The sequence below is a fragment of the Alligator mississippiensis genome, chromosome 13 (assembly GCF_030867095.1).
Source record: "Alligator mississippiensis isolate rAllMis1 chromosome 13, rAllMis1, whole genome shotgun sequence".
NCBI lineage: Eukaryota > Metazoa > Chordata > Crocodylia > Alligatoridae > Alligator > Alligator mississippiensis.
In genome coordinates, this window is record NC_081836.1 from 42832180 (window position 1) to 42848705 (window position 16526).

Here is a 16526-nt window from a genome sequence, read left to right on the forward strand (position 1 = left end):
CCCCGTTCCCCCTCCCTCTCCTTACTTTAGTTTCTGTTTCCCTGCAGGCAAGCCCAGCTTGAACTTCGAAACTTGAAACATTTCAAATTTTTCAAAATGTTTCAACTTGCCTTGTTTCGTTTCGAGTCTGTTTTGAAGCTCTCTGCTTTGTTTCGATTTTGCTGTTTCGAGCTCGAAATGATTCGAAACGAAACTGCTGGCGAGATTTTGCACAGCCCTAATTGCTACCACAATCAAAAGACCCACAAAGTACATCTGTCTTCCTCTTTCAAGATCATATGGCTTCCAATCATAATACGTCCACCATATGCTCCAGGAAAGAAACCATATAATTTTTTGCTTGGTTCCATTAGATGGAAACAACCTTTTTTGAGAGAACCTTAATATTCTCTCAGTGGCGAAGAAATGACACTAGAAAGGGAGAAAGTTTTCTTTTTCCTCTCTAAAAACATAATGGGTCCCAGTGGAATGACATGACCGCCAAATAAAAAGCAGGGGAATGGGGAAAACAGGAGCATCCAATAGAGCTTGAAGTGGGCAATAGGCCTTAAAGACAGCTGCTAGACTCCAAATCCATGAGAAATGCCAGGAGATGATCATAGATGTTAGGGTCGGAAGGGAATAGATCATCGAGTCCGACCCCCCTGCATAGGCAGGAAAGAGTGCTGGGTCTAGATGACCCCAGCTAGATGCTCATCTAACCTCCTCTTGAAGACCCCCAGGGTAGGGGAGAGCACCACCTCCCTTGGGAGCCCGTTCCAGACCTTGGCCACTCGAACTGTGAAGTTCTTCCTAATGTCCAATCTAAATCTGCTCTCTGCTAGCTTGTGGCCATTGTTTCTTGTAACCCCTGGGGGCGTCTTGGTGAATAAATCCTCACCAACTCCCTTCTGTGCCCCCGTGATGAACTTATAGGCAGCCACAAGGTCGCCTCTCAACCTTCTCTTGCGGAGGCTGAAAAGGTCCAGTTTCTCTAGTCTCATCTCGTAGGGCTTGGTCTGCAGGCCTTTAACCATACGAGTGGCCCTTCTCTGGACCCTCTCCAGGTTATCCGCATCCCTCTTGAATTATGGCACCCAGAATTGCACGCAGTACTCCAACTGCAATCTGACTAGTGCCCTATAGAGGAGAAGTATCACCTCCTTCAGAGGTAGCCCAGTTAGCTGTTGTAGTAAATCCTATGGTACACCAATAGAAAGGAAACTGATCAGACGTGTGTGTAGTATTAGAGATGTTGATGCAGAAGTTATGATTTCTAAAGTATTTCTCTTTACTGTATTTATACATTCACACTGTATTAGCAGTAGAGGTAAAATTTGAAGAAAATGCCCAAAATCTGAAAAAGATGCAACATCAAATGTTTGAATATGTGCAGGGAAAGAATAGGTGCAGGAAATTATATACAAACTATATAGCATAAAAATATTAAATCTCAGAAACAACATTAATTATAGGCAATAGTCTGTTTTATGTGACAAGACTTGCACACATTCACTGGTGACTTCAAAAATATGAAAGCAACTTTGTATGGCGCTATAAATTTCATCTCGGTCAAGCTTTCAGTAAGGAGTCCCCTGCATAAGAGGGAGAAACCTGCAGTCTGGACCACAGGCAGGAAGAAGCATTCAACTGGGAAACTATTACAAACGCCACTTCATTTAGGTTCAAGTGTCTTTGAGCTATTTTGCTCTGTAAATAAGGAGATAAGAAATCAGTTGATAAGGGCAGATGTTACCGAAAATATTTTACCCAGACTTCCCCAGTGAAAAATCCCAAGGGACGGTTTGGTTAAGGTCCCTCAGAGGGACTTGGGCTAATTCCCTTTGGCTTTATTGAAAATTCTACTACTTTGCCACATCTTTTAAATTTTAAATCGCACCCAGGTTTTCATTTCATTTACTCTTCCCTTCCTGCCTCCCCAGCCTTAGATAATGGAGAGGGAACACTTCCTGTTCCCTCTCCATAATTTTAGATCAAGGCTAAGTAAAATCAACTAAAGGACATTGCATGATTTGAGCTGCAGGAACTGAAGGAAGCATTTGTTTAAAAATGTGCCCCTGGAATTAAGAGTTAGTGCTGGTTTTAGATTTAAAAACAATAATAATAAAGAAAATAGTGATTTATTTATTCTGCTTGGATGACTGCATTTGTTGTAGGTGCAGGAAAGGAACAGAATCAAACAGGAATTCTAGGATTTCGTCACTTCCCCCTTCAGTAAATAAGGCAAGAGTTTTATGCTTGCTTGAAAATTTTATTGACAGAACTGTTTGTTTGGTCCCAACACACAAAACAGCACTTGAGCCACAAAAGAAAAAAAAAGTGTCCAAACAAAGTAGACAGCTAAGAAAAACAATTTTCTTTCCTTCCCTTTCCTCCCTTTATCCCACCCCCACCTCTATGAGATAGTGCATAAACTGAGGACTTCAGTGACTTTTTAAAACAGACAGGAATCTAAATTTGTATATTTAATTTTCAAATTAAAGAGTTTCATGGTCCTAATTCTTTTGAATCAGCAAGTCACATCATTCATTTAACCTTTTGGATAAGAAAAATATATATTGCAATTCAATTGGCTATTTTCTCAGACTATGAACACAACTTCTCAAAAGTTTTATTCTATTACTCTCAAACAGCAATTTAAATCAGAATTACACATGAATCCAGAAAAAAAATGTGATCTCCATAAATGGCATAACCACCACATTCACAAACAAATAGTGCAGAATCATACTCCAATTTTTCCTCCATAGCATCAAGAATCTGGTTCCACTTAGTACTTTGGATGACTTGTAATTGCATCTTGCAAAATAAATTTTACAGGTTTGTTTTGTACTTGCTACTGAAACAGAGATCGAAATGATCAGTGTTAACCTTAAGAAAGCTGTGCAAGGTAACAGCAGATGTTCTCACATTCAATTCCTGAAATCATTAAAAGCATTCTAAAAAAAGGCTATATTTTGCTTTCAATAACACTACATCTGTAGAGGTTTAAGTACGGACTCAACTACTGTGCCAAAATGCTCAGAAAAACTTCCAAGTGTTTCTCTGCATTCACAATGGCTATACATTTAGTATTGGTAATATGTGGCTATATTTAAAAGATTTTTAACAAAATCTGACTTGTAAAATTCTGTTTATAGCCATTATTTAGTGGCATTTTCAATTGCTGGCTATGAAACTGGAGCCACTTGCCACCTCTACAAGTTACAAATAACACATCTCAAAAACAGAAGCCATTCGACCAGTGGTAAACCTTTGCACTTAGGTTCTTTCAAATGTATTCTTTCCTGGCAAATACAATCCATTGTAAATGCCAAGGTTACCCAAAATGGGTATAAAGCCTCCCTTCACTGGGCATTTCAGCTAACTAGAAATAAAAGGTCATCCCACTGGCTTACCTCCTTTGCAATGGCTGGACATTCCAAAAGCCCACACAGAATACCACAAAAAAAAAAACAGGGGAGAAAAACAAAATGCTTCCAACACTAGGAGTAAGTTTTTGAATAAAAACAGACACAGTTAAAAAACGGCGCAACAGAGTAAGCTTCCCATTTATCAACATGCTTAAAAAAATAGAAAAACAAGGTTAAGCAGAACAACCTTGGCAATTCCACAGCTAGAGCTTTCCTTGCAAGTGGAAATAGCATCAATCATTCCATCTTAAAGCACTTTATATCACCTCTATGATCCATAATTTATGCATTAAATGCATATTTTAGAAATATTGGAATCTTACTAGTAACTTCATTTCTGGACACAATAAAAGTGTGTCTTTATTCTACCTTAAACTTATGACACCAAGACAATCTTTTCTTTTCTTAACCTAATTCCTGTCAAACCAGAATTAAACATAAAAGGGAAGCTTAAAACATCCTCAACTTCCTAGAAAGCTCCTAAACAGAATGAAAGTTACTGAAAACATTTAAAACAAATCTTCCAAAAAATCCATATAACCTTCTACAGACATCTTTACATGAAAGGTTTCGCAGTGCAATTACAAGTCACCAAGTTGCGAATAACAAATTTCCCTGCCTTAGTACAATCAATAACTGCTCACTCATTCCAGTCCAGCAAGTTATATTTGTTCAATGGTCTTCTGAAAGACAGATCATGCATTTTATTAATACTATCTGAAACAATACCAGTAAGCAACATCCTATAGAATATAATATATGCTACATGTAGGATTACACCACCGAGGCTTAAAGAAAATAAAATCCATTCCATTCTAGTTGCGTTTCTATTTTGTTTTACTGAACACCACCAGTTTATGAAAAAAACTGTAAAATTTTAAGAATAATTTAATGAATGCTGGAAATATTTTTTTCAAAATAATAAAAAAGTCTGCCCTGCTGACAGCTGTGTTCAGTGTAAAAGAAACAAAATCTTTACAGAATGCATCTAAATACAAAGTAAGTGACTCTTCTAGTCCTCCTCATTAAAATACATAAGGGCTAGCAGTTAGCTTTATTTTGTGCAGAGTCCAACAGCATTTGTCTTTCACACTAGAGGAAAATTTAAAGCTTGGTTACAGGTGCAAGTGAAAAATTTGCTGCCAATTTTACTTTATTTTTGTGTTGTTTTTTGGCTGGGCTGTCCATTGCTTCCTTGCTTAGTTGGGTTTCAGAAGACTGACTGGGAGGCACTGAAGTATTCTCTGTGGCTGTCGGTACCACAGAGCCCTGGGGCAATTCTTGCACTATTGTGGTGGTGATGATCCTCTGTTTTTCTTCTTCAGTTAAAATCATAATTTCTAAAAACAAACAAATCATCTGAATTATTTATAGATATTTTGCTTTCAAAAAAAAAGTTTACAGGACCCACAATAAAAGAACTAGATGATGTCTGTGAGAGTGCAGGACTAGAACTTGGTTCTAGAAACTAGGATAATTTGTTTCAGTGCTCAACTGCTTTTGATACATTTGGCTTTGGCATCTAATATTAGCTTACTGTGTTGGTCTAGCTCTCGTCTCACACATTAAAGCTTTTTAATACTCTGAAGAACTGTAATGTTCCTTCAGTTATCATTTCACAAGGTTTGAGAAAACTGTTGCCACTATAAAAGGCAACTGCATTTTAGAACAGAATCGAAGTAGTCCCTGTGAATTTAGCACGCAAGAACGCTTTCATACTTTCAGAAGGATGACTTGTATAAAGTATAACGAATATGAAGCAACACCCCTTCTACAACTTGCCCTCATCCATCCAGGAGAACTTACTTGATGTGTCATTTCAAATTATGGTTATTAGAAGCCCAGTTTGACTATGTGGGCAAGTATCTTGAAGCTATTAACGTACCAGAGAGAGGTGGGGGATGCTCTTCAAACTGAATGAGGTCAGCAGACTCAAGAATCACTGGATCAGGTCTCAGTTGTGGAGAAGGTAAACATGAAGGAACTGGCTCACACAAGAGGTCAATAGGGGACGTATGTGTGAGGCAAAGAAGTTCTTGCTCAGTTTGATTAATAACTGCAGAAACAGGAGGAAGATCTTTTAAAATCTCCCCAACTTCAAATACATTTCCAATTTTAAATATTTAGAAACAAGTCTACAGTACTTGGTCATAATTGGTAAGTGTCAACAATGCAGCCAAATTGACAAGGATTTAGGGATTAAACCCGAGATGAAATTGTGAATATTCAATTCATGCAAGAATTACTTTGCCTGGTCAAAAAAATTTAAACTAACCAGGGTATGGCTAAGGAATAAAAGGGACAAAAACCAAAATATATTCACCTGCCTTTGGAGAAAGAGCTCTGAGAGCTTTAAGAGTTAAATATCTATAATAATTTCATCATTTAAAAGAACCTCCCAAGTCATACAACTTTCCCCATTCTGCTTGGTTTTCAGCATATTTCCCAAACATTGAATAATTTTATTATACAAATTCACTTAGCGTTACCATTGGTAGGTGTTCCTAGTTTTAGTTCCATTGATGCAGAGGATCCTGGAATCTCCACATGTTCATTATGATCAGCAAGTTGATTTCCATGATCATCCACATAATCAGCAGGGGAAAAACTGGGTGAGCTAAAACGAGCTGCAAAAAATCAAGTTTATTTGCCTGAGATCTCTTATAAAAGCCAATTTACCATTAGCATAGTAATTACTTTATATAAATATTTTTTTTTTAAATAAATCAAACTTTCTTACTTTTCATGTCATTCTTTAGTACTACAATTCTCTTATGACCATGTCCTTTTATCCAGACCACCTATTAGAGACAAAAGTAAAATTAAACAAGAGCATGTCCATTCAATCTCAATATCTCCCCCCTACTTTTCACTCATTTTAGCTTGGACAACATTTCTAAAGAAAAGCAAATCAACTTACACAGCTACTCACACTAAAATAAAGTTTTGGCTTGACAAACGGGGAAAAAAAATGCTAGACAGCTAGGTAGGATGTATGATGCCACATTTTCAAAACCAATTAAAAAGTAGTTTAAAAAACCCCCAATTCTCCAAAAAGAAAAAGATGGGTTTATTTGAAGAAAGCTTAGAGCCAGGAACTGAGCCAAAGACTTAAATGTGCAAATAAGTAGTATGTTTAGGTGTACTCTTTGAAACTATTCTAGCAGATCATGCTAGATCCACCCCCTGACCTATCTGAAAGTGACATGTGTTAGGGAAGTTTAAGTCCAGCACATGTGCAGTGAATGAAGTTTATGAAGGTTCAGGAACCAGTGAACTTGCCACCTCTAGGACGTACTGACCTACTTACATATAGTAAGCATGTAATTCCTGGTGACAGGAATTTTGGCACCAAAAAGGTGATCAACATCTTCTGAAGCAAGATGGACAACAATTGGCTTAAAGTGTGAAGATTGATTAGTTTGACATATGCACTAGTTGGATGAGCAGTTGAGCGATATGCCCTAGAGATATGATTAGACCATGAATGTGATGAGATTTTGAGATATAAAAGGGCCTGAGCTTGTGTCCATGTCTGTGCCCATGTTATGTGAGCTTTTGCTGTGTGTGATTCGAGTGTGAGAGTCTGGTGCGAGTTCCTGAGTCTAGTGATTTTGAGAATGAGAGAAATTAAAGGTGTTTTTTTGTGAGACTATCTGTGGAACGCTTGGAGTTGTGTTTAGCCTGGGTGGAACAAGACTCCCCAGCGATCACTTTGGGATCTGCCCATTAAGCAACACCTGTATGATAAAGTATCACCTGCTCCTTTTGTAAAAGGAGAAAAAATATCCTGGAGGTGTGAAAAGTCTTCTGGGGAGGTGGGGGGAATCCTCACATTTCTCAATTAAAGGCCAGGGCCTGAGAGCAAGCTTAGCTGTAAGTTGCAACGTTGTTTGGAGTACACAAACTGAAGTCTGCATACTGTTCTTTGTTTTCTTACTCACCACTGTATTATAATTTTTGTATATAATTGTTATTGTTGTGGTTGTGTGTTAATATTAATATATTCTTGTGGTTTCCGGTTAAGTAACGATTCTGTTTATTTGTACTAGCAGTGGGATAGAGCTGTGCTGTAAGCAAACACCCTACTTAGAACCACCCGCCACCTTAAAAATCCTTTCCCTGGGCTGAATTCTAAGGGCACTTACACACATGCGGCGAGTCAGCTCCGACGTGCTGGAAATCCAGTGCATCTAAGCAGTCTTAAGTAATTGAGTCTGTTGGAGCATGTAAATTGACACCCCTGGTGCCAAGTCAGCCCCAGGTGTATAAGTGGCACAGTGCGTGTAGTGCTGAGAAAATGGTAAGCGGTGCACTGAACTAAAACACATTTAATGTGCACTGCTGCCATTTTCAGTGCTGACGTGCGTTGTGCCACTTATACACCTGTACCAGATGCAGCGCCAGGCGCTTTTAAATAGCATGGGTTGCTAATTAAAAGTGCCTGGCACTGCATCAGGAGCACATGTAAAAGTGCCCTAGGGAGAGTAACGCCCTCGTCTGCTTAATTAAGAGTTCAGCACTTAACAGTAGGACAGAACTTCTACTGTTTCGATGAAAAGCTTTAAAAAGCTATTCTAAGCCAATCAAATCTCAACAATGTAAAAATTCTTCACACCTGTGGAATTGCTCCCAAGAGTTCTTCTAGACTATTATAGCCATATGCCTTAGGCTGCAATACTTCTCCTGTATATTTACTATAGGCTGTGGGAAACTCATGAAGGAAGATCTGCTGATAATGATAGGTATGAAGCAAGGACCTTACATTCTTTGCAAACGTATATAGATAAGTAAGTTTCACATATTCGTCTTCTGCATCATCAGTAAAAACCTGTGAAAAAGAAAAATAAAAAGTGTAAAAACTTTTTAGTTGCAAAAATAGTTTCTGACAGTACAAGAGGTAGTACACACTATAAATCACAACTAAAGGCAAACAAAATAAAATCAAACTAAATCAACTTCTATACCTCAACTAAATAAGGCAGACTCTTCAGCAGTTCAGTCAAAGTCATAAATCCATATTCACATGGATTAAGGGGAGTACTGTGGATAGTTTCATAACGCCTTTTAAGCTGGTCAACAGAAAGAAAAGAGGTGCCATCCCAAGACATCAGCAACACCAACAGTTGTGCAGTCAGAGTCCGAAGAGACTTTCTATTTATCAGCTGAATCTGTTTGCCAGATTCCATGTCACCAACCTGGAAAAAAAAAAGATGTATAAAAAAAGGTTAATACAAATCTGGGTTTAGTTTAAATAATTTATATTTAAAGATGGCCTAGTAAAAGACAGAAGGCAAAAACCAAATCAAAAACAGGATTTTACATCATCTAACCTGGAACTTAATAAACTTTCTACTGTACAAGGAAAAAATGTTGACCTCAGATTAAAAATGCTACAGCAGATTTGTTTTGATGATTTAAAGCAATTTATAAAACTACATAAAACTCAATCACAAAGATAGGGAAGCACCAATTCACTAACTACAACAGCTAAAGGAATGTCAAAAATGGGCAGAAATAATGTTTACTATTGCAATTTATGGATGCAAAGGGAATTTAAACATACAGTTTGGATACCATAAACAGCTTTAATATTAAGAGTGGTTGAAAAAAGGATTGCCAGTTCTGTGGGTCTACAGAAACACACACCTCATACTTGCTGTTTGCTAAATAAGCATGACTTTTCTCAAGTGTAAGAGGTGAGCAAGAATGTGTCACAATTTTGTCTGAAAGCTGCTTTTAAAAAGCTTTTGAAATTAATTGAAAAGTCTGCTTTTGGACAGAACCTTACCTTAACAGTACTAATACTGGAAACAAAGGGCATGTCTACATGTGCAAATACTCTGGGTATAAACCCACTACGGGCAAGCATCTCTAGAGTAAACCCACATGTGCAGGGATGTGGAAGCAGACATGCTTGCTCATGGTGACTATGGGACCCGGGCTGGAAGATAAGAACCTCCCAGCTCCTGCTCCCTGATCATGATGCGGGGGCTGGGAGCTCCCTGCTACCAAGGCAGGTGGACATTGTCCCTACTTGGGCTCTGGTGGCAGAGCCTGCCCCAGCAGCAAGCCTCCCACCCCGGTGAGCACATTTGCTCCTGGTCAGCCATCTACACGTGCCGTACTGCACAGAAGTAATTGGGAATAAAATTTGCTGCTTGTTTGCATGTTGCTTGTTGCTACAGGTAGCAAATTCACTTATGATTAGAGCAAATTACTGGTAATGCTTACTGTGCAATATTTACCTTTAATCTCAAGTCAAGCATCTCATGTACATGAGCCCAGAGGGTACAAAAACACATAAAACATTTCAAAGGGCCAGCTGGATATATGTACATGCCCTTTAAAAACATTCTAAGGCCACTGAAACAGTCCAAAACAGCATTTCTTGAAACAACTACTATTTTGGAAACTCTACTTGTGCTGAAATCAAGTTCTCCATTCCCAATCCTCTCCACCTCTTTGCTCCGAGGAGAGGTTTAGGGCAGTAGGTAACCCCCTACTGCTACTTCCACCCCTGCTCTGCTTTCCCTCCACTCTCCCTTCAGGGAGATGAGAGCAGAGTTGCAGGTTGCCGCAGCCGGCTCTAGCACCCCCACGCTCAGCCAATAATCTGTGCTATTCATGTGCCCAAAATGTTTTATTTCACTTGAAAAGATTTTGATTGTCAAGTCTGCACATACACACATGTCCACCCACCTACCCTCCCACTGGAAAACTTGACATATCTTCCTGCTTTAACATGACATTTATGCTCTTTTTAAAAGAAGGGCACGCCAAAAATATTTACCTTTACAACATGGCAAAGTTTTTGCATTAAAGCTGGAACTGAGCTGACATCATAGTCATGAAGACGCAATGCATAACCAAATGTTTTACTGTATTCTGTAAGTAAATCAGTCATCATAAGGCAGTTATCTTTCTGGGACCGCAGCAGTTTAACCAACTGGGCTGCAAGAGCTTTGACTTGTTCCACCTCTGTGAGTGTAAGAATTTTTTCCTCTCCACATTCTAATACCTAAAAGAAAATATACTTTTAAAAAATAATAATAAAAAAAAAACTGAACAAAAACTCCAAGCTGTAATTAGTAGTAACAACAACAAGGGGGGGGGGGTATTTTCCTCACACGACATGCAACCTAAAATCAGGTGTGTGTATTAAGTGGAGAAGCTGATTTTTTGCTTAGAATAGGAGGCACCCTGGTTTGATTCCTGCTCTACACTGAACAGTAATACCTGAGCTGCTGCAGGGAGTCTGTTTTTCACTTTGCAGGTGTTAATGGTAGTCTCCCCTTTTTAATGGTCTTGATGTTCCACTGATCAACTAAACTTTCTTATGACAATTTGTCCTCTAGCACTCCTGTCTTCATTTCACAGCCTCTTTAGCTCAGACTCTTTAGCTGTTTATCACAAACTTCTTATCTCTTTTTAAAATCATAGATCCACCTAGGGAGACCAGTGCTCAGCAGCAGCTAGGGATTTATTTTTTATTATGCAGGAAAGGGACGGTGAGTCAGCTAAAGATCAGGCCCTGTTCTTGCTCTAAGCAGCCATCTCTCTCCTCCTGCCCCCTGCATTCTGTCTTTTAAAAACAAGTTGTGTATTATTATTTGGGGGCACGTCGTATGCAAGAAACTAAGGTACGTATTCTTTAATTTACATAAATATTCAGCTACCTTCCAAAGAGGATCTACAAAACAAGTCGAATTGAAAGGAAGCCCTAAAAGGACACCTGGTTAAGTTTGGATTAAAATGTTGATTGAATGTAGACCTACAGACTAAATTAAGAGAAATGCAGAAAGTAAACATGTGCTAAATTCAACATATAAAATTCAGTTTAAACTACTTAAAGATTATTAGTAACTTAGAGGAAAAAAAGGACTTCAAAAATTGTGCAGCCTATCCAAAATAAAAAATAGGGAGGATCAGATGCATTTAGTAAAGTAGGGCTGTAGGCAAGTAATACAATTCACAACATGCAGTGTAGTAAGTTACCAAAAATTGTTCTTGATGAAGGCAAAAAACCAGCTTGACAAAAATGATATGAAAAGCACTTAAACCTTGGAATTCTCAGACTTACTTGTAAGACATCTGGTATGGCTTCAAAGAGTTCAAGGAGTTTAGTAAACCCATAATAAGCAAGTTTGCATTGACGGCCAAAGTGGTGGTGGTAAGAAGGAATAAATTTATTAAAGGGCATTCGGAAATGAGGTTGATGACGCAGCAAGTCAACTACCTCCTTGGAGAACTGTTTTGTTCTTTCCATTTCTTCTTGAGTGCGTTCTAAAAATAAAAGAAACAACTGAGTGAAGTAAGCCAAATTTTTTGTGGAGTCACATGAGACAAGGCCTACAAGCAAAATGTAACTGTGGATGATTGAAGAGTAAAAATTAATTATTGCTGGTCACAAGCCATTGTTTCCTTATTGTAAGAAGTCTTATCCTTATAGCAAATCTCTACAGAGCTTAACATGATTATTTCAGATAGTTTCCAATTGTTCTTTGGTAAAGTGGAGACAACCAAAAAACTTGATTAGTAAAACAGACAGACTTATCTAGCCATCTTTCAAACAAAATTCAACTACACTTGATGCTATTTGCTAAAACTGATACAAGAACATAACAGTCAGCATAATGTTAATTTCATTCTAGTAATGTAAAAGGAAAAATTCCTGTCATTAAATACAAGCATCTCAGATACAGAGTTATGATAGGAAAGGTATCATTTAACTTCCACAATGAGTACAGGACCCAAAAGGAGCCCTGAGAGAAAGACAACATTTCTATTCTGATTTATGTTAGCCAAAGAGCTTAAGTATATGAAAAAAAAATCTACTGAACAATGGCAAAAAGAAAAAAGTTTAAGCTGTACCTCTTTTGGGAATGCATATTACCATTTCATTGTCCTGCTGAGACAAACAGATGGTTGTATCTGGAATTTCTGCTATTACATCCACTAACTCGCATACTCCATATTCAGTAACATCCCAATCCTTAGAGAAACACCTATATGCAATTTAATTGAAAAGCAAGTAAAGAATACTTTTACATTGGTCAGTAAAACGGCAAAACAACAGTTGGTTTCCACCTATAAAATTAGAATTAGGTATCAGAAGAAAACCCTACTCTCAACGAAATTAAGAATCATGTTCATACTGCCAGTAACATCAACACATCATAAACCATGATTATTCCACGAACAATCTAAAACTAGAGATGCATGGGGAAGAGAATCAAGTTGTATGTACCAACCTCAGACTAATACAAATAAAAAATAGGCATGAGGCAGCTGCTGGGGGCAGGGAGCAATGTTCCAGCCCCTACTCCTGTTGTGGAGCTGGGGCCAGGAGCTGCCTGCACGAGGAGGATTCCCCACCCAGCCCAGAGCTGGCTGGGACCTGTCCCAGAACAGGATAGTTCCCAGCCAAGCCCTGGGCTGTGTGCAGAAGTCCCACTAGGTACAGAGCTTGTCCCCATGTGCACAGGACAGGACAGTTCTGCAGCAGCATTCGTCTCCTGGCACCATGCACATCAGGACCCCTCCTGATGTGCATGGGGCCAAGAGACAGTTGCGGCTGCAGCCTGGCCCCATGCACATGGGGACTGGACCTGCACTCCCTGCCCAGTTACCATCAAGGGGGAGCCTGGAGCTCCCCCTGGCTGCTGCATGGAGGCAGAGCAGGGCAGGAGCAGCCCTGTATCAGGTTGTTCCCACTGGGATCAAATCCACAAGCAACTTGCAACACACATGCCACAGGCAGCCTTTGAGTGGCACATGGCACAGGCAGCACAGTGGCAGATATGGCATGAAGCAGAAAGCAGAGCAACACACTGGGCAGGAAGCACAGAGAAGGGAACAGAAAGAAGAACAGCTGCTTGGGCAGGTGAACGGGATTGGAGCGGCTTTGGGGCATGGTGCAGGGCTGATCTGCAGCATACCTGCCAAAAAGGTTGGCTTGCACTGTTCTAAACAGTAATGTAGAATTTCTGCCACGGAATCCCTCAGAAGAACATGCATAATGCACATTCACGCTTTCAAGTGTAAGTCTTGCCATTAAAACCCTGAAACTATAATAGAGAAAAAACTTTATTATAGCTTTCAGGGTTTCTAATGGCAAGACTTACACTTGAAAGGAGAATGTTAACTGACAAAGGCTCACATACTAGTCTCATAAAGGCATACATTAAACTGCTATTTCCCATCTTCCTTTAAATGTTGAGGCTCCCTACTAAAAAAGGGCTCTGCTATTCTAAAAACAATGGAGATAGGATTTTAATACCGGCAATGCAAAATCCCCCTTAGAATTCATCCCAATATACGTGTCAAAAAATTTGGCTGAAACATTTTGTCTTTTTAGCCAAAAAAAGGTGCACAATAGCACATGCTTTCTCAGACTAAATTTGCTTTACAAAACTATATTCACAGCAATCTTAAAATTATGCTCTCGGGGATTAAAAGTTAAAACATAGTAAACCTGATTTAAAAAGCAGCAAACAATTAAATGAAGCACTTAGCTTACTTAATTTTTAAAGTAAAGCAACACTGAATTCTATAAAGGTTGTAATATTTTAATTTTAGTCTAGTGTTATCTATCAGATTTTCAACAAGTTCGAAAATAAAACACAAGAGTGAAAAAGAGAAAGTCACAATTGTCTGTTATTATAGAGAATGCTAACTTCAACCCTATTACACACTGTATTTTAGAACAAAATTAAATTAAAATATGGACTGGATGTTTTGACAGGTGGCTAAAGACAAGAGTCGACTTACCAATGATAAGCCTGTAAGAATTCTCTCACAATAACTTGTTTGCTGGCCTGGGATTTAAGAAGTTTCAATAAATCTTGAGTGAAACGTTTTACTTGGGCCCTATGTGTTAGGGTCAACAAGCGTCTGGAGCCCATGCCAAGGATCTACAAGATTCAAAAAGAAATAAAAAAGACACTTGAGCATGGAAACCAAGCCACAAACATCTCCTTATAGTCAGAGATCTGGATTTTCTGTAGTCATGGAAAAACATGGATTTTCCAACTTTCAGGAGAGAAACATGGGAAATGGCAGGTTTCTCCTTGCAGGTTGACAGAGTTCCAGCCTGCAAGGGGCTGGAGGGCGTGGGTGGAGGGCAGCGATCAGGTATGGGGCACTACATGCATGTGCACACCCACATGCACATGGCAGCCAGGCAACATGGAGAGCAGCTCCCTGCAGGTAAGTCTGGGGTGGGAGAGGGGACTGAGGCCCCCACAGTGAGGGAGGAAGCAAGTTGGGCAGGGCTAGGGCTGGGAGCACTGCCTATTTGGGGTGATGCATGGGGCCTGAGACCCAGGGCCAGAACATGTGGGTCACAGGGTCCAGGCAGGGAGCAGGGCAGCTTGTCCAAGGGGCAGAGGGAGGGATGGGGTAGGGGACACAGTTGGCTCCCCACCACTGCATGCACTTCTGGGGAGGCATGGGAGGCACATGACCTCCAGATCTGTGCATGGGGTGGAGGTGGATGCAGGCTGACAGCTGCAGGCTCAGGGCTTCCTGACCTGCAGCCTTCCCCCTGGGGCCTCCCAGCAGGTGGGACCCAGCATGGCAGGGCATAGCAGGGTGGGGAGGCATGGTGCTGCTGCTGGGAGCCCTACATCACTATGGCAGGTGCCCTCTGGCTGCCCGGCAGCAGCAGGGGACAACTCCGTACCATCATCCCCACTGCTGCCTGGTGGGCAGGGAGTGCCTCACCATGGCAGTGTGGAGCTCCCAGCAATGGCACCAACCTCTGCCCTGCCATTCTGGGTGCTGCCCGCTGGGCTGTGGAGGCCCCAGGGGGAGGGAAGCAGCCCTGAGCCTGCAACCTCCAGCCTGCATCTGCCCCGCCCCACCTCCCACAGGCTCTGCTCAAGCCATGATGCCCATGGGGGAGAGGGAGCCAGGCTCCACACACCACTGGGCCGCAGCAGCTGTTGCCTCCCATAGGCAGCAGCTGGGGCTCAGGCACTGCCAGAGGCAGGGGGCTGTGGTCCTGGGTCTCCAGCTTTGTAGCCCTGGCAGCTGGGGGCCCCCTCTGGCAGGGTACGGGCTGTGGGTGGGGAGCGAGGGGCACCAGCAGGGCCAGCGGGCTGTGGGTTTGGGGTGAGGGGCAGTGGCATGGGCAGGGCACCGGCATATCAGGGCTTTGCTAAGCAGTGAGGGGGTGGGGCGCAAACAGCTGCAGGTGGACCCACATCCTGGTAAGTGAAGGGGGCAGGAGAAGCTTTGATTTTCCATGATAAAGAAGCGCAAAATCAAATGCCAAAATTTGTAAGTATTTAGAATTAATTTTATTACAGTGACTAAGGCACTAGTAGGCTTCCAAATTGTGTTATAATGGTAAATACATCAATAAAACATTGTGTTCAACTGATTTTATATATATAGTGGCGTTTCATTTTAATTGTGGATTTGGAGTTTTTAAAAATCAGAGAATCAGTGATGGGTTTTTAAATCAGAGAATTTGCAATTTTTAAAGAGAGAAAACCAGGATCCCTGCTTATAGCAATCATGTTGCGTTATTTAGCTAGAAATGTAAATAAGAACAGAAGAGAAGCATAAGTAAAAACAGTATGCCAAGTACATGGCTATGAGATATTACATTTACATACACTTCTTCATAGCCAAATCATGGGCATCAGAGATGCATGCTAAGTTTTTCTGCTACATGGGGTTAGCATAGGTTATTAAAAATTCCACAACTAGCACAGTTTTTCAAAGCCCTGCTAATGTTACCACAAATACTCTACTGAAGGACAAGCTGAGTATCCCTGGGACCATGCGAGTTCCCAAAATATCACTGAAAAGGGGGTGGGGGGGAAAGACTTCTTATATGGTTCCAATCTGTAATACTGATGCTCTGCCTGGTCTTATTAATGAACACAAATGAATATATTCTGCAAATAGCTAGCTAAATACAGCAGCGGAAACTAAAATACAAGACTTAAAGTAGACTTCAAAGTTTCACTGCCTTGAGTTAAATTTAAACAGAGCTTTATATATTTAGAAGTCTATTAAAACCAAAAATGTCCCCCTCCGCTACACATACACACACATGCACAGAGAAGTAGTTATGATGATTCTCTCACCAGAACCAAA

The 16526-nt window shown here is 40.4% G+C and overlaps 1 protein-coding gene across 3 annotated transcripts in view; it reads right to left on the bottom strand.

Moving 5' to 3' along the window:
• Positions 1-2230: 2230 nt before the first annotated feature.
• Positions 2231-16526, bottom strand: part of MARF1 (meiosis regulator and mRNA stability factor 1) — a 36284-nt gene continuing 21988 nt past the window's right edge. For all 3 annotated transcript variants that reach the window (XM_014610785.3, XM_019494749.2, XM_014610786.2), the window contains 10 exons: positions 14187-14329; positions 12288-12421; positions 11497-11699; positions 10207-10434; positions 8381-8611; positions 8032-8244; positions 6154-6214; positions 5903-6040; positions 5299-5469; positions 2231-4753 (listed from right to left, as the gene is read on the bottom strand). In XM_014610785.3, coding sequence (XP_014466271.1) covers positions 4518-4753; positions 5299-5469; positions 5903-6040; positions 6154-6214; positions 8032-8244; positions 8381-8611; positions 10207-10434; positions 11497-11699; positions 12288-12421; positions 14187-14329 — 1758 coding nt within the window. In that variant the 3' untranslated portion in view covers positions 2231-4517. The remainder of the gene's footprint in view (positions 4754-5298; positions 5470-5902; positions 6041-6153; positions 6215-8031; positions 8245-8380; positions 8612-10206; positions 10435-11496; positions 11700-12287; positions 12422-14186; positions 14330-16526) is intronic.